Source organism: Triturus cristatus, chromosome 2_1 (assembly GCF_964204655.1).
Source record: "Triturus cristatus chromosome 2_1, aTriCri1.1, whole genome shotgun sequence".
NCBI classification, from domain to species: Eukaryota; Metazoa; Chordata; class Amphibia; order Caudata; family Salamandridae; genus Triturus; species Triturus cristatus.
This window is the reverse complement of record NC_140581.1, coordinates 513792258-513810374: the sequence shown is the minus strand read 5'-3', so window position 1 is coordinate 513810374 and position 18117 is coordinate 513792258. Positions and strand designations below refer to the sequence as shown.

The window sequence follows — 18117 nt, the reverse complement described above, 5'->3', positions numbered from 1 at the left end:
ATGCCTTTTACTTTGTTGTATACATCTGATGTCAGATAGGTTGGTCTGTCTCAGTATTTACACAAATAAATTGAAATAGAACTATTCTACTTCTTTTAGAGGGCTACTCATCCCAATGCAGAGTGTTAGAGCACTTTACATAACATACACATTAGCCATTCCAAATAAATCATGTAAGTGTGTAAATTAATGTACAAGATGTGTTAAATGAGACAGTCAGGGTTACAAGGTGTAGGAGTCAAATACCCTTCATAGGTCATTGTGGTCTACTAGAGGGATTACAATTTAATAACTGTAAGTAACAAAAGGATCTCTGTGTTCATAGCAGTAATCCACTTACCTATCTACATTAAATAAAATTGTGATCTGCATGGTACATGATATGCTTTGCAGGAGACAACTTAAAAAAAAACATATTTTATTGCATTTTCAGTTGGCATATGTTATAACATACACATATCAGAGCATAACTTCCAGTGAGGTCACTTCCTATGGTGCCACCTGGAATGTCACGTGTCATGACATCATGTGCTTTGATAGCACGCCTCATGATGTCACTTGCATACTGCCTGACTTGGTCAGTCCCCCAACTTCTTTTTTTAGGACTTGTGCCCTGCCAAAAAGGACATTTTAGGCCTGGCTAAAATGATTATTTTGCCAAGTTGAAATGACAGGTTAAACTAAACACACAGGTTGCAATGGCATGCCTGAGGCATGGTTTCAAGGCTTCTTAGATGGGTGTTATAATTAGTGCTGCAAGCCCACTGGTAGCAGGTTACAGGCCCTGGGTACATGTAGTATCACTTTACTAGGGACTTGCACGTAAATGAAATGTGCCAATTGGGGGTGATTAACAACAACAAAAAGACCTGATCTGCTCGGGCAATCAATTTATTCACTTTCTGAGTGGGAATGGGAGTTTACTTTCTCCCTCATCAGAACCCTTCATATTATATAGGTATTGTCCCTTCTCATACTCGCCCTCTCATCTTAATTCTTTTTTTATAGAAAGGAAGGAACCAACCTCTGAGTCACCAGTCACCGTGTTCGACTTAAATACCCTACACTTTAACAGGTATATACACCACTTTAGGTAAAAAAATTTGAGAAAAGCAAGGTAGCACCTCACGTGCGCACCACCAGAGGAGCTTACTGGTTAATCATTACCAGTTATGCCCACGTTTCTCATCATTGGTCACTACCTTGCAAACAAAAAATATTGTGGGTGTCCAGAAAAACAGTGAAACCAGTGAATATGTGTGTGATAATAACAATACAACCCCGTGAAATTAAATTCGAGATAAGCCACACTGTCACCACAGAGCTACTTTTATTCTCAACTTGTGGGCTTATTCAAAATAAAAACAAACTGCATGTTTGCAGACCATGTAATGATGGGCCACATGTTTCATTGCCTGTATATTGTAGTGGCAATTTCTTCAGGGCACGAGGATCTTAGTCCACCTTTTCTGGACCCTTATTGCAAACAAACGGTGACTGTTTAAACAAAGAGAAGGTTCATTAAAAACACGTCCAGCCAGTAAGAAATTCATCTAATTTCAATGATTTTATGTTTTTGAAAGCCCGAATTGCATATTTACCCGGTAGTAGCCAAGGCCCCTCGTACCAGCTACCACCTCGTCACACAGGAACTATATATCGATAGTAGTCCTGTTTCTTACAGTGGACACTTATGTTGTCCACTTTCTGAAATGACAAACCAGTTTTAGTGACTTCATATAGAGCAAAAATCAGATTATGACCAATTATCATTAATATGAGACCCCAGGTACTATTGCTGTTTTGTTCATCACTGTGCAATATTGTGATCTATTTGAGTTCTGGTATCAACGCTATCAGTAAGACATCGATATCGACTGTATCTACATCCTAAAAATACTCAAAAATGCTCAAGTTGCTGACCCCATGCGCAGTTCAGTCCTGAGTCATACCCTTTTAAATTGTTTAGCACCCGTCCCCATTACCCTCCTTACATGTAAACAAGTTGCACCAAAATGCACACGCTCACTGCAACTAAAGACTCTGTCTCGATTTGAAGAAAGGCTGGGGCTCTTGCCGTGCTTGACACAAGACGAGCGTCGTCTCGTTCTCGATCATTCACCGAAGGGCACCTTCATTCAAATACAGCGGGTCGAGAAGCGGAAGGCCGCCGTCCTGTCAAGTCACGTGATCGGCACTCAAGTATGAGCGCCATATTGGAATAGTCACTCTACTTGATTAATCGATTCTTACTCAAAAAAAGGGGGGCATCAAAACATTCTAATTTACTTTATCCGCGCTAGTGCTTCAGAACTATTTACAAAAGAGTGGGTAAAACTATGGCTCAGTCATTTTCCGGTAACGCGTAAGGCACTATTAAATCATTATCCAAATCGAGTGTAAATGTAACACTCTATTTAGATACCTTGTGTCAATTGCCAGTTTCAACACCCTAGATCATTTATATGGCATAAAGATATTGTACAGAATAACGCCACCTCATATCATCCGCATCACCTGATATTATATCTAATAGATGTGGCATATCACAGTAATTTATAAGGGTTTGTAGGGGCACATTGGATATCACATCAGTATCAACCTTCACTACCTGCATGTCCCATTACTCATTTGGGAAGCTGATACATTAAAGGAATGTACCCACAATCTTCACTGTTAGGGGATATTTCTTCATAGATACATCCACCCCTGATACGAAAAAAGCTGTTGTGTTTTTTTAAAAACCATATCAGAGCCCTGATATAATAGATCACATACTGACCCTATTCCACTCAATAGTATCGTTCAGACCCACTTGGTCAGATTTCTCCCAAAAAATCCAATGGGCCTCTCTTTTGGTTAGTAGTTGTTTCAATGTTAAAGGTATCCCCACCACTTTTTTCAGTACAACCCAGGTCAATGACCTAGCATCATGATTTTAATTTTTAAAATGTTGTACAAGTCTGGTCGTGAGTTTACCTGCTCTAATAGTGCTGAGGTGTTCCTGAATGCGAATCTTGATCTTTCTAGATGTCAGTCCTATGTAGTGCAATCCGCACGTGCAAGTCCGGCGATAAATCACATTCACTATGTTACAATTAGTGAATTTTGTCAGATGCCAACATCTCCCACCAAGTAACTCCACATCTTTTGTTCTCACCGTTAAATCACATACAGAACAGGACCCACATGGGTAATGTCCTGCAGGAAGCGTGGAGTCTTTAATGCATGGTTTAGGGCGAGAGTGTACCAACTTATCTTTCAAGTTGCATGCCCTTCTGAAAGCGAATCTGGTTAGGGCTATTTCGATACACTGTAAGACAAAGGATTGTGGAGTATCGTAAAACCACTGTTGCTCCCCAAGAGCACGCGCTGCTGCCACCAGCGTGGCATCTTGGGGTTTACAAGTATACAGTGACTCAATATCAGTGGTCACCAGAAACTCACAAGTGGGATCAAACTGTATATACTCTAAAATGTTTAAGACATCCCTAGTATCCTGGACAAACGAGGGTTGTTTTAACACTCGATTTGGATAATGATTTAATAGTGGCTTACGGGTTACCGGAAAATGACTGAGCCATAGTTTTTACCCACTCTTTTGTAAATAGTTCTGAAGCACTAGTGTGGATAAAGTAAATTAGAATGTTTTGATGCCCCCCTTTTTTTGAGTAAGAATCGATTAATCAGTAGAGTGACCATTCCAATATGGCGCTCATACTCGAGTGCCGATCACGTGACTTGACAGGACGGCGGCCTTCCGCTTCTCGACCTGCTGTATTTGAATGAAGGTGCCCTTCCGGTGAATGATCGAGAACGAGACAACGCTCGTCTTTTGTAAAGCACGGTAAGAGCCCCAGCCTTTCTTCAAATCGAGACAGAGTTTTTAGTTGCAGTGACCAGGTGCATTTTGGTGCAACTTGGTTACATGTAAGGAGGGTAATTGCCACGGGGACGGCGCTAAACAATTTAAAAGGGTATGACTCTGGACTGAACTGCGCATGGGGGTCAGCAACTTGAGTATTTTTTAGTATTTTTAGGATGTAGATACAGCCGATATCGATGTCTTACTGATAGCGTTGATACCAGAACTCAAATAGATCACAATATTGCACAGTGATGAACAAAACAGCAATAGGACCTGGGATCTCATAATAATGATAATGGGTCATAATCTGATTTTTGCTCTATATGAAGTCACTAATACTGGTTTGTCGTTTCAGAAAGCGGTCAACATAAGTGTCCATTGTAAGAAACAGGACTACTATCGATATATAGTTCCTGTGTGACGAGGTGGTAGCTGGTACGAGGGGTCTTAGCTACTACCGGGTAAATATGCAATTTGGGCTTTCAAAAACATAAAATGATTGAAATTAGATGAATATCTAACTGGCTGGACGTGTTTTTAATGAACCTTCTCTGTGTTTAAACAGTCTCCGTTTGTTTGCAATAAGGGTCCAGAAAAGGTCGACTTTGTCCTCGTGCCCTGAAGAAATTGCCACTACAATATACAGGCAATGAAACATGTCGTCCCATCATTACATGGTCTGTAAACATGCAGTTTGTCTTTATTTTGAATAAGCCCACAAATTGAGAATAAAAGTAGCTCTGTGGTGACAGTGTGGCTTATCTCGATTTTAATTTTACAGGGTCGTATTGTTATTATCACACACATATTCACTGGTTTCACTGTTTTTCTGGACACCCACAATATTTTTTATTTGCAAGGTAGTGACCAATGATGAGAAACGTGAGCATAACTGGTAATGATTAACCAGTAAGCTCCTCTGGTGGTGCGCACGTGAGGTGCTACCTTGCTTTTCTCACATTTTTTCACCTAAAGTGGTGTATATACCTGTTAAAGTGTAGGGTATTTAAGTCGAACACGGTGACTGGTGACTCAGAGGTTGGTTCCTTCCTTTTTATAAAAAAAAATTAAGATGAGAGGGCGAGTATGAGAAGGGACAATACCTTTATAATATGAAGGGTTGCTGATGAGGGAGAAAGTAAACTCCCATTCCCACTCAGAAAGTGAATACATTGATTCCCCGAGCAGATCAGGTCTTTTTGTTGTTAATTAATTTGAGTGACGGGCGACCTGATCTGAATGCGTCCCCTCTGCAGCTCCTTGTTGTATAGAAAACCAATTGGGGGCGAGCCAATTTCATCATGTATAGAGAAGAGAGAGCACGCACACTTTAGCACTGGTTAGCAGTAGTAAAATACAGAGAGTCCTACGGCCAACAAAAACGAGATCAGCAAAAACATGGAGAAGTAAGACAAAACGCTTGCGGTAACACCATCTTAAGGCTGACACGTCTAACAGTTTTATGTTAGGAAAATGTCAAGATCACATTAATATGAAAAACAAACAAAAAACCGCTCTGCCTTTCAAAGTGTGTGCACGCTCTCTGTGTGAGCCCTGCATCGGCACTTTATAACTTAACTATTTTTCTTCCAGCGTGGAGGTTGGAGTTCGCGTGGAAGCCTTCAACTGCGAGGAGTGGACTCGGGGCAAAGGGCGCCACATTAACAGCGCCTTCCTCATCTATGGCGCGGTGAACGACAAGGATGAACGGCTGCTGTTCCCTGGCATCAAAGCCCCTTCCAAGGTCAGCATCGGTACAGGAGAGCTCGAGAACACATAGAAAGCAGCTAATGCCCCGATTACTTACCGGTAATCTTCATTACTCCGACTCCTAGTCTTCCTCGCCACAGTATTCACATATGAGCCTCCGGCTCCACACAGAACTCCAAGTAAAATTAAAAGAGCAGCGCTCTAGTCTCCCCTCCCTCCTCCAATATGGCCCCCAGTGTCTTCAGCCAATCCCATAAAGGGATACATAGCAATCAACACGACCTGATAAACAAAGCCGCAGACATGAAGCCACCACCAGGGCCGGGAGGGAAGGGAAACTATACTGTGGCGAGGAAGACTAGGACTCGGAGTAATGAAGATTACCGGTAAGTAATCGGGGCATTACCTCCTTGTCCAGTCTTCCTCGCCACAGTATTCACATATGAGCCGATACCAAAGCAACCAGCTTCATGTAAAGAAAAAGACCACACCAAAGTGGAGTGAAAAACAAATTTTAATATACAGAGGTACAGCAATCAAGACAACCTCTCAAGGCATCCCCGCAGTCAGAACAGAAGATGCAAATGAAACAGAACCCCCACCCCCAACCTGGAGGCGGTATTGGGATATGAATGTATGAGGCGAAGACCAAGTAGCAGCCCGGCAAACATCCTCCATGGACACCCCTTTGAAGGAGGCCCAAGACACAGCAACAGAGCGGGTGGAACGCCCCTGATCAGGAAGGGAGGGAACATCAGAAACCGAAGCATATGCCAACAAAATGGCCTCCTTAATCCAGCGACTGATCGTCGACAGGGAGGGTTTCAGTCCCTGACGCGACAAACCATAATTGACAAACAAGTTGTCCACTTTGCAAAAGGAAGACGTGCGTGACAAATATATCAATAAAGCACGACGAACATCTAAGAGGTGCAACAGGGATTCCTCATCCGAGGAAGGATCAGGACAAAGACAAGGAAGCACCACCTCAGAAGACCTGTGAAAATAAGAATCCACTTTTGGAACGAACGTAGGATGAGGGCGCAACACAACCCTGTCCGACAAAACCAACAAAAAAGGAGCAGAACGAAGGAAGGCACCCAACTCACCCATACGTCTGGCAGAAGCAATCGCCACAAGAAACACCACCTTGAGTGTTAAAAACTTCAACCCCACCGACTCCAAAGGCTCGAAGGGAGCCAACTGCAAGGAGCGCAAAACCAAAGGCAGGTCCCAAGGTGGAGGACACATAATAGGACGGGGGCGTTGGAAAGAGAGAGACTTAAAAAGTCTAGCAACCAATGGTGAAATAGAAATTAAAGGGAGGACATGGAACGCCTGAATCGCAGCCCACTGAGCCCGAAGAGTCGAAATGGCCAAGCCCAGCACAAAACCATCATTCAAAAAATCCAAAACGCGAGCCGGATCCAAAGAAGCCATCGACAGATCGCGACAGACACCAAGAAACAAAATTATCCCAGTGTTTCGCATAGGATTTAAGAGTAGAAGGTCTCCTGGATTGCTGAATGACCCCAGCCACAGCCAATGAACAGCCAGTTCGCATCAACGAATCCCTCTCAAGAGCCAGGCCCGCAGACCCAGGGAACGGAACACAGGCAGAGGAAGAAGAGGACCCAACAGAGGATAAGGACTGAAAAGCAAGGCCCACCCCGGAGACACAGCTAATTCCAACATCAGGGGATACCAAGGTCGACGCATCCAACCCGGAGCAATGAGAAGCACAAAGGATCCCTCCCTCTTGATCTTCTGCAAGACCGCCGGAATCAGGGGAACAGGGGGAAAGGCATACAAGAGACCCGTCGGCCAAGGGAACGACAGAGCATCCACCCTCCATGCATCCCGGCAAGGCATAATTGTGCAAAAGCAACGGATCTTGAAATTGTCCTGGGAAGCAAAGAGGTCGACAATCGGACAACCAAACATCTGCCGCAACCTCCTGAACATCACATGTGTCAGGGACAAAGAGCCCATGGAGGGAAACACCCGTCTCAGACAATCCGCCACAGTGTTCTCCGTGCCAGGAAGATAAATGGCAGATAGGGACTCCAGATGCAACTCCGCCCAACAACAAATCCGACGGCTGAGGCAACTGAGGGATTGAACCTTGCACCCTCCTTGATGGTTTATATACGACATCACAACCTGATTGTCCGTTCGGACCTGCACATGGTGACCCTGAACCAGATCCGAGAAATCCAACAAACCCAGAAGTACGGCTTTCAGCTCCTTGTAGTTGGAGGAACATGACAACACCGACTGAGGCCAAACCCCCTGAGTTGTCGAATCCCCCAGAGTAGCACCCCACCCCAGCAGGCTGGCATCGGTAGTGACCACGCGGGTGGGAACAATCAGAAAGGGGCGGCCCCTGGACAGATGACCCTCATCCAACCACCAACCCAGGACCACCCGAACTTCTGCCGACATGGGAACCAAAACAGTCATATCTAGGGAACAGGGGTCCCAATGCGACAAAACGTGTGACACCACCGGGTACATGTGGAGTCGAGCCCACGGCACCGTCAACAATGACGCCGACATCAGACCCTGAACCCTCAGCCATAGGCTCACAGGATGAGAATGTCCCACCAACAGGGCACGAACAGCAGATACCAGGGACAGAATCCTGGGAGGAGGTAGGAACACCATACCCAATCGAGTCCTGAACAGAGCCCCAATGAAAGTCAATTCCTGTGCAGGAACCAGGGAGGACTTCGGTACATTCACTAGGAACCCATGATGCTCCAGGACATGGCACACCCTCTGGACATGCAACTCCGCCTTAGGAAGAGAAGAAGCAGAAATTAAAATGTCGTCCAGATAAGGAAAAACACTAATGCCCTCCCCATGCAAAAGGCCAATAAGAGGAGCCAGAACCTTAGTAAAGACCCTGGGAGCAGAGGAGAGTCCAAAGGGCATTACCTGGAATTGGTAATGCCGACCCATCACGCAAAACCGGAGAAATTTCTGAGAGTCTGGATGAACAGGTATATGGAGATAAGCATCCCTCAAGTCTATCGATGCAAGGAAGTCGCCCTGAGATATCAGAGGAAGGATCAACTGAAGGGAAACCATCTTGAACTTCTGGTGAGGGATGTAAGTACTCACCCACTTCAGGTCCATCACAGGCCGAAGATCCCCAGTGCGCTTTGACACCAGGAATAGGATGGAATACACACCCAACCCCAATTGATCGATGGGAACAGGAATCACCGCACCCTTGACCACCAGGGATTCGATGCCTTCCAAAAGCGCCAATCTCCGTACAGGATCTCTGGGATAAGGAGTGGCCCTGAAACAGTCTGGGGGAGTCTGGATAAATCCAATACGCAAGCCCTCTGAAACCACCTGCAGCACCCATTTGTCCGAAACAGTCAGTCTCCAAGACTCCAGGAAGAAACTGAGGCGACCCCCAACCGGACCCATACCAGGAGCGATCCAGTCACGACTTTGGTGCAGGAGTGGAGGAGGAAGAAGAACTGGAGAACCGGGTTTTTCCAAAGGAAGGAGCACCCCGGCCACGCCCCCTCCCACGAAAGGGCGGACCAGCTCTACCCCTCCGAGAAGGGCCAAAAGCCCTCTGAGAACCAAAGGAACGGAAGTGACCCGCCCTCTCAGGAGCCAGGAGTTTACGGTCCTCCGACGTTTTCTTAACCATGTCATCCAGAGGCGACCCAAAAAGTTTAACCCCAGAAAAAGGAATCTTCATCAGTAGATTCTTCTGCGCAGCATCAGCCTTCCATGAACGAAGCCACAACTGGTGTCTCGCAGCCACCGAAGACCCAGCCGCGGAAGCCGCCGCTCCCAAAGAGTCAAAGGAAACATCCGAAAGCAACCGAACTTGTTGCTCCATCATAGCCAGGGTAGAAGAAACATCCTCCCCTTGGTCCAACAATTCAGACAGAGACTGAAAATCCTTAAGCAAGGATTGTATAGTGTAAGAAGCATAGGCAGACGCCCTGATAGAGAAATTTGCAGCCGCAAAAGTGCGCTTCACCGCACCATCCACTTTACGGTCAACTGGGTCAGCAGGAGAAGAATCCTCAGACACTACAGTTCCATGAGACGCCATGCTGGCCAACAAGGAATCAACCTTCACTGAGGAAGGAAATTTCACATCAAAGTCCAGTAGCGGGTACCTTTTATTCAAAAAGCGTGGAAAGGAACCCTTGTCTACATCTTTCCATTCATTCTCCAGGACCCTCAAGACTGAAGAGTGTAGAGGCACAGAATCAGGTTCAGGACGCTGGTATTGCGCAAATAGATTGTCTTCCAGAGGAACAACAGAAGCAGGAAACACCAAGTTCTCTCTAATGTGACCCAGCACCTCCTTCAGGTCGGCACCATGCACAAAACGACCTCTGACATCAACCTCCTCCTCAATGTCAGAATCAGCAGCCGCAGCGCCATCAACCTTAGCCCGCTTCGCAGGAGGAACAGGCATCTGACCTTGCATAGCAGCAGCCACAGCAGAATTGACCATCTGCTGCAATACGTCCATAGATGGGATTTGTACACCAGAACATGAAGCCACAGGAGCAGAATCAGGCACAGAACCACTCTCCATCATAGTTATACACCAGTGAACGCATGAAGTGAAACACAGGCAGGTAAGAAGACAACACGCCTGGCATAAAAAGGCCCCGGGGTTGCTAGGCAACCTAACAAGCCAATACATGCATCAGACAAATCAACATAAATGTCGTAGGAAACAGCCGCGCGCATGCCCATAGACAGACGATGTAACACAGAGACTGTCGTGTGAGGAAGGAGACAGATCGAACACCGCCCTACCACTGTAAGTAACGTGCACCGAACCTGCAGCCCAAGAAATGCTAACGGGAATCACCCGCCCCCACAGCAAACACACGCGGCCCCGTCAGGAGGGAAAAACGCTACCGGGAGCCTCCGGCCCCCAGATCAAACGCATCCGGCCGCGCTACGTCCGATTAGCAGGACGCGCGGCCGGTAAAGTAAATAAACCACCGTCAGGAGGTGATCCAGAGTCACAGCATGACTCACCACAAACGAACGCCACTGAAAGTCCGCTGAAGCAGGACCAGAGGCGCGAAGGCAGTAGCAGGAGGTAAACAAACATTTAATAATCTACCGAATCAACATTGAAAAAGTATACTACTACCCCCAAACTAGATACCCCAGGGCATAACGGGTCTGCTGAAGCAGGAACCCAGCCCCACTCACCTGATCAACAGGCAACACAGCACTCGGAGAAGTGCAGAAAAAAAGAACAGGTCGTGTTGATTGCTATGTATCCCTTTATGGGATTGGCTGAAGACACTGGGGGCCATATTGGAGGAGGGAGGGGAGACTAGAGCGCTGCTCTTTTAATTTTACTTGGAGTTCTGTGTGGAGCCGGAGGCTCATATGTGAATACTGTGGCGAGGAAGACTGGACGAGGAGGTAATGAATGACCCTACTAGACCGAGCCACTTTCACTAATTAGGGCTCAGTGTCACTTCCTGTCATCATTCCAGAACCTCTCAAATATTGCAGCATTGGCAGGAGGTTTGCTGATGGCGCAGGCATCCCTGAAGAGTAGCACGTGGCGCCTCACCTTTGGCTTGCATGATTGGGAGTACAAATTAACCACTCGGCTCAGAGTGAGAGGTGGCCTTGCATTCAGTCTTATGATATATGATCGTACTATATTTTATAAATCTATTAAACGTGTATCGATTATATGTCAGAAATAATAGAATCTATTTTGTTAATAAAAAGTCGAGTGATTATTGGCCGAACCACTTCCCATCCTTTTAATGGTCAAACCAACATCAGATGGGAGGGTCACAGCCGCTTCCAGTCGCACATTGTCAAATCAAATGTATATACGTGTATAGGTGTCTTACAGCGGCGCAGTCCCCCCTCCCTAGGTAAGATTCACACCTCCCCGCATAAGAAATCTTCTTTTTAAACCCATAATAACTTGGCAGCCTCTCTAACAATCTACAAAAAGTTTGTTGCAAAATAAAATTGGAGCACTTCTATGAGCGCGGGTTTTGATGCAGTTTGGACAAATACTTAGTGCGCAGAACCGCGAAACCACAGAAGGGATGGGCGCCACGTTTGCATGGAACCCACTCCTGCGCCCTCCGACCTCTGGGACCCGCTGCAGGAGCAGGGGGCAGTCGAGTTGCCCCTTTCTGGCCTGAATAACACTGCCAGCCACGGAGGAGCAGGCAGCTGATGCCCACTCCTTCACCAAGTTCCACAACATGGCAGAGGAGGGGGCGCCATCTGACTTGCTCCTCTCTGGCCCATAGCCTTGGGCAAAAATATATGTGGATTTTCCAAAACGGCCGAGCCACTGTAAATTCCTATATGGAAAGTCTGTCTGCGGTGATTGCCATAGGAATGCGCCATGCGCCAGAGCCTCCTGTGCTGTTTGAAGGGGGTAGGTGCGGGGTCTAGCTTTAGACTTGAACCTGTGACGAGTTTACTGTGCATAACCCAAGGCTACGCATAGCTCTTTTAGTGTAAAATGCACCTCTGCTTCTGAAATGGGCCTGAGGATGTATTTTATACTAAGAACATAGCAATAAATGCTACGAGACATGAAATGCAGCAGCCAGAAGCCACTCACGCTCTCTTCGTTTGTTGTTCCCGTGCTCCTGTGCTAGAATTGTTGCCCCAAATTACTCAAGGTGGCGTAATTGTGTAATTTCAGTAACTTTGCATCATGAGAGTAATGCATAATTAGTGAAATAGTTCTGATTACTCTGTTAATTAAAATTTTGCGCAAGCCTAAAAAAACAACCACTTTACCAGGGGCCCCTTTGAAGCGAACTGCTCATTTTGCCCATGCCTTAAAACGGTCTACTGATCTCTAAGGGTATTTAAGGCCTCGCTGAAAAGGTAGCCCAGGACTTGAACATGTTTCAGCATTAATAACTTCGAAGTAGGAGAGAATTTATTCATGGAATGCTTGAGCTGCCACAATGTCCCCAAGCCTCACAGAGGTGCTAATCTCTCCCCTCCAGCAGTATTCAGCGCACACTAAGTTTACCCTAAACAAGGCTACCCCTTTAGGACCCCAAATTCTGGCACCAGAGCTCCAGCATGCCCTTGACCACCAAACCGAGGCAGCACAGCGATGTGGATGTTAATGTTAATTATGTCACATTTAGATGTGATTCTTGTGCCTCGTTAACGGACGGAAAGGTAGAAGGGGAAAAGTGATGTACGTCATCACACAATACCATGAGGTAAAGTTTGATGGAGTGAGAGGAGCAGCAATATACGGGTGTTCACAGGGGAGGGTTACTTGGGGTCAGAGCAGAGGTGACAGTAGCGCCAGCGCCTCCTGTGGGAAGGTGCGACTGCCAAGCCCCGAATAATCCGCGAGGCGTGCTGACCAATGCGCACGCGCATCACGCACTTCAGGAAATGATCACTTTTAGTTAGTTAGTTTAGTACCAAATCTGAAGCTTCATATCATTCCCTGTCCCAGACCAATTGAGTAATGCCATGTCATACTTGCTCAACATTTACGTCAAAACTAAACCGGCAGTCCATTAATAGTCAACTACTTGGCGGCAATTAAAGGTAAAAGCGACTGCCTTCATTTCCCCTATGGTTCAGGGATTTCATGATCTCTCTGCATTCCTTTTTAGAGGCGTCCTCAGATCAAAGCAAAGGCCATGTGGGACCAGCATCGGTAGCACCCCTTAAGATAAAACATGTTTACTTCTGGCACGGATTGTCTTTATTGCAACATACATCAGGAATTCTTGGCTTTGAAAATGCAGTAAGGCCTAGGATCCAACCCTTATGTCCAGCTATCCCGTGTTGTTTCCATTGCTTTTCTAACAACAGACGCCTTTCATGGCGGACAAGCGCCATTATGGGACAAGAATAAGATGGTTTTTATAGGCTGATTCATTTTATCTTCTCCCCACAGGATGGTGTCCGGAGATACCGCGGCGCCATAGCACGGCGGAGAATTCGTCTGGTCAGGTATGCAAAAACACTAGGGGCACTTCTGGTGGTGGCGATACTTCTGATGAAGCCTGTAGGAGTTTTGATATTACAGGGACAAGAAAACGATGTCCTAGAGGTGATAATTAAACAATTATGCACCCTCCTAGATGGGGCAGTGCTGTGAGGCAATATCTCAGAAAGAGTTTGCTAGACATACATGTGGTTCCGTAAGTGGTATTAGAGTCGCCAATAAATGATGATAGAGGATGGGTACCAAATGAAATGAGGAAGGCTAAGAACAGGAGAATCCCTCGGACTGAAAGCATGGTGGGTTCTGGAAATGGAGAAAAGGAATGTTGGTGCAACAATCTAAGGTGAAAGAGAGCCTATTGAGGTGACTGTCAGCTACATTCAACGCTCTACAAGAAGCCCAAAATGAAACAGAATACATCTGACAGGGCGACGGTACAAGATTGTACAGAGGTGCACAAGTTATACCTATTTTAGGGCAGGGTGTAAATTATAATTTTACGTTATAACTATAAAGTTATAACTATAATTTTAGAATGTCTAAGATTTGTGCAGTTTAAGTTGGCTTTTTTAGAAATAATATATTGTTTTCCAAACTATAAGTAAGCTTTAATCTTAGTTTATTTAATTGAATTTCAGTTAAAAAATAAAATAATCAAATCATCGAGTGTAGTGTAGTTGAGTGGGATAGAGTAGAGTGTTGTGGAGTGGTGTGCTGTCAAGCAGAGTGTCGTAAAGTGAGGGAGTGTGTGGGAGACTGGAGTAGCATAGAGTGGAGTACAGTGTAGCAGTGTGCCATACAGTAGAGTAGAGCAAACTGGCATAGAGGAAGTTGTGTAGAGAGTCGTAGTATGGATTAGAGTGTCATAGAGTGGAGTACAGTGTCGAAGAGTGGCAAAGAGTGCTGTAGAGTGGAGTGGAGTAGAGTGTCCTAGAGAGGAGGAGCTTAGAGTGTTTTAGAATACAGTGCCATAGTGTTGAGACATAGAGTGGCAGCTCGTAGAGTAGCCTGGAGTGGCATAGAGTGGGGTGGTATGTCATAGAGTGTAGTGGCATTTCATACAGTGGAGTGACTTGTCGTGCAGAGGAGTGGTGTGTGGTACAGTGGAGTGGCATGGTATAGAGTAGCTTAGAGTGGAGGGGCATACAGTGGTGCAGAGTGTTTTAAAGTGGAATGTTGTGGATAGTCGTTAAATGGTGTGTCCTAGAGTGGCATAGAGAGTTGTAGAGTGGCTTGGCGTGGAGTGTCCTAGAGTGAAGTGTTGTAGAGTGGAGGAAAGTGTCAGAGTGCTGTTTTGAGAAATGTCATAGAGTGGAGTGTTGTACAGTGTTGTAGAGAGGCATAGAGTGAGTACAGTGTTGTACAGTGGAACATAGTGTCTTACAGTGGAGTGGCATAGAGTGTTGTGGAGTAGTGTGTAGTAGAGTGGAGTAAAGTGACATGAAGTACAGTGTGATAGAGTGGAGTAGAACATCATATAGTGGAGTAGAGTGTTATGGCATAGAGTGGAGTGACGTGCCATAGAGTGGAATCGTGTGTCTTAGAGTGGTGTGTCATTGAGTTGAGAAGTGTCGTAGTGTGGAGTGGCTTTTCATGGAGTGGCATGTCATAGAGTGGAGTTGAGTGGAATAGAGCCGAGTAGTGTGTATGAAATGGTGTAGAGGGAGTTGTGTGCAGTGTCGTAGTGTGTATTACAGTGTTGTAGAGTTGAATAGAGTGGAGCAGAGTGTTGTAAAGTACCATGGAGTGGAGTTGTATAGTGCCGTTGAATAGAGTGGAGCAGAGTGTTGTAGAGTGCCGTGGAGTGGTATAGTGCTGTGGAGTGGTTTATCATAGAGTAGACTGAAGTGGCATACAGTGGAATGTCATAAAGTGGAGTGCCGTGTCATCGAGTGGAATGGCGTGTCAAAGTAATGTCAGTCTCCAATAGTATTATAGATTTTTAGGTCTCGCATAGGCAGCACATGCGCTGCCTCTCCGAGGCCTGAAGTAATCCGTATGTTGGGTGAAACTCCGCCTGTTGCTGCTTGCCATTAGTTTAACTTTGTGATTGCTCTTGTTAACTGTGTTTTTATTCGCTGTTGATGCGATACTCACTTCCGTTTAGTCCGGAAGCAGCAGCGCCTAACTACTGTTTTCATCCGCTTTTCAACTTTCAATAGTAGCGCACTTGCATTGTCGTGTCAATGTATAACACGCAAGCACAAGGGATCAGTTCCCAACTTTGAAGAACCGTGCTGTTTTGACGATTGCCTGCCTTTGTGAGCCGCTGGAAGTTCAGATGATTCGATGGCTGGCGGTGCATTCTAGTCAGTAAACCTTTTATTTTTGCAGTCGTACATTATTATATGCTGCCAAGTACATCCAGCCCGCCAAACCGTGCTTCAGAGGGTTGATATTGCCTCACGCATTCATATTTAAAAAGCGGGCGCGCGCTTTCACGGCACCTGCGTTCCTGTTTTTTCTATTTAAATCTCTTGCGGCCGCCATGCCCATACTTTATTTATGCACGGGGTCCGTGCTTTCTTTGTTTCTGTTCAAATCCCTTGCGGCCGCCATGCGCATAACTTTTTTATCCACTCATGCGCACGGGATCAGTTGCCACCTTTGCAGGACCGTGCTGTGATGTCGATTGCTTGCCTTTGTGAGCCGCTGGAAGTTCAGAAGATTCGATGGCTGGCGGTGCATTCTAGTCGGTAAACTTTTTATTTTTGCACTCATGTACATTATTGTATGCTGCCAAGTACATTCAGCCAGCCAAACCGTGCTTCAGAGGGTTGATATTGCTGCACGCATTCATATTTAAAAAGCGGGCACGCGCTTTATTTTTTATCACGGCACCTGCATTCCTGTTTTTTCTATTTAGATCCCTTGCGGCCACCATGCGCATAACATTTTTATGCACGGGGTCTGTGCTTTGTTTGTTTCTATTTAAATTCCTTGCGGCCGCCATGCGCATAACTTTTTTATGCAATCATGCGCACGGGATCAGTTGCCACCTTTGCAGTACCGTGCTGTGATGTCGATCGCCTGCCTTTGTGAGCCGCTGGAAGTTCAGAAGATTCGATTGCTGGCGGTGCATTCTAGTCGGTAAACTTTTTATTTTTGCACTCATGTACATTATTATATGCTGCCAAGTACTTCCAGCTCGCCAAACCGTGCTTCAGAGGGTTGATATTGCTGCACGCATTCATATTTAAAAAGCTGGCGCGCGCTTTATTTTTTATCACGGCACCTGCATTCCTATTTTTTCTATTTAAATCCCTTGCGGCCGCCATGCGCATAACTTTTTTATGCACGGGGTCTGTGCTTTGTTTGTTTCTATTTAAATTCCTTGCAGCCGCCATGCGCATAACTTTTTTATGCATGGGGTCCGTGCTTAGTTTGAGCACGGCGCCGCTTGTTTACATTACACCCTGCCATTGCATGCATGAACACCTTGAAAAGGCTTGCACGTATTTTACGCATGAGACAAAATGCTGGTACCACGCAGGACAGCTCTCCAACAAATGTCCGTCCAGGCCCCCCAACCACTCACGGTGATTCCGCAAATGACATGCCTCTGCCTTGGAAGAGTACATTTGGTTGTCATAAAAACATAACTTTTTGTTTCTTTCGTGAACCACCAGAACATTTGTCTATTCTGATGTACTTCAAAGCAAAATATGGGCAGCTGAGCAGTCACAGTTTACAGCTGTACTATTTGAAACTAACTGTAGACGTGCTCTCCGTCGCTACCTCTTCTAATATTTCTCTCCTCTCTCCCTATTCGACCTCTTTCTCTCTTTCTTACTGTCTATTCTGCATTTCTCATCTCTCTCATTACCTCCTTTTCTCCTCCACTATCTTCACTTCTGACTTTTTCTGCTCTCAACCCTGTTTCTTCCTTCCACTTTATTCTCTCCTGTCTTCCATCCTCCATCTATGTATATCCCAGTCGCCTGCTTCACCTCTCTGCTATTTTCTTTTCTCTATCATCCCTTTTTCCTACACCTCTGTTTCGCTACCTCCAAAATGTGCCCACTTTATTTTCTCTCTCTAATCTCCTCTTTTGTTTAATCACTCACAACCTTTTTACCTGTTTCAACCCTGCATTTGCTTCTCTGTCGGCCTTTAACAATTTATTTTTCATTTGAATATCTACATTTAATGGTCTATAACTCTGAGCCTCTCTCCAGACTGCCAACCGCTCGCTCTTTCTGTCTCACTCCCCACAGTCACTAACTACCTCGGCTTATCGTTGCCAAAACAGTTTGCGTATCCTTTCCAACCTCGCATCCAGCAACAGGCTGTACTAAAGTGACGGTTTAGAAATTATGCAGCAATTCGTTTAAACAAACCACGGGGGAATAGGTCACTAGCTGAGCCATTTAAAATCCAGGCTGTGTTGATCCTGGCCACATTCGGAACTTTTAACTAGCCTGTCCGACTTCACGGTGGTCCTCCCAAACCGCCCTTTCTTGCATTTGCTATGGGGTGTTCATATATACACGTTGCATAATCAGCTATAAAGTGCACGTGATCTCTGGTGGGGCCTGTCTGCACTCTCTGC

At 45.8% G+C, this 18117-nt stretch overlaps 1 protein-coding gene across 1 annotated transcript in view; it reads left to right on the top strand.

Annotated features, from left to right (window-relative positions):
• ACOT12 (acyl-CoA thioesterase 12) overlaps window positions 1-18117 on the top strand; it is a 517871-nt gene that overhangs the window by 321957 nt on the left and 177797 nt on the right. Inside the window, exons 8-9 of the mRNA XM_085640749.1 lie at window positions 5462-5612; window positions 13515-13570. Of these exons, the coding sequence (XP_085496875.1) occupies window positions 5462-5612; window positions 13515-13570 (207 nt within the window). The remainder of the gene's footprint in view (window positions 1-5461; window positions 5613-13514; window positions 13571-18117) is intronic.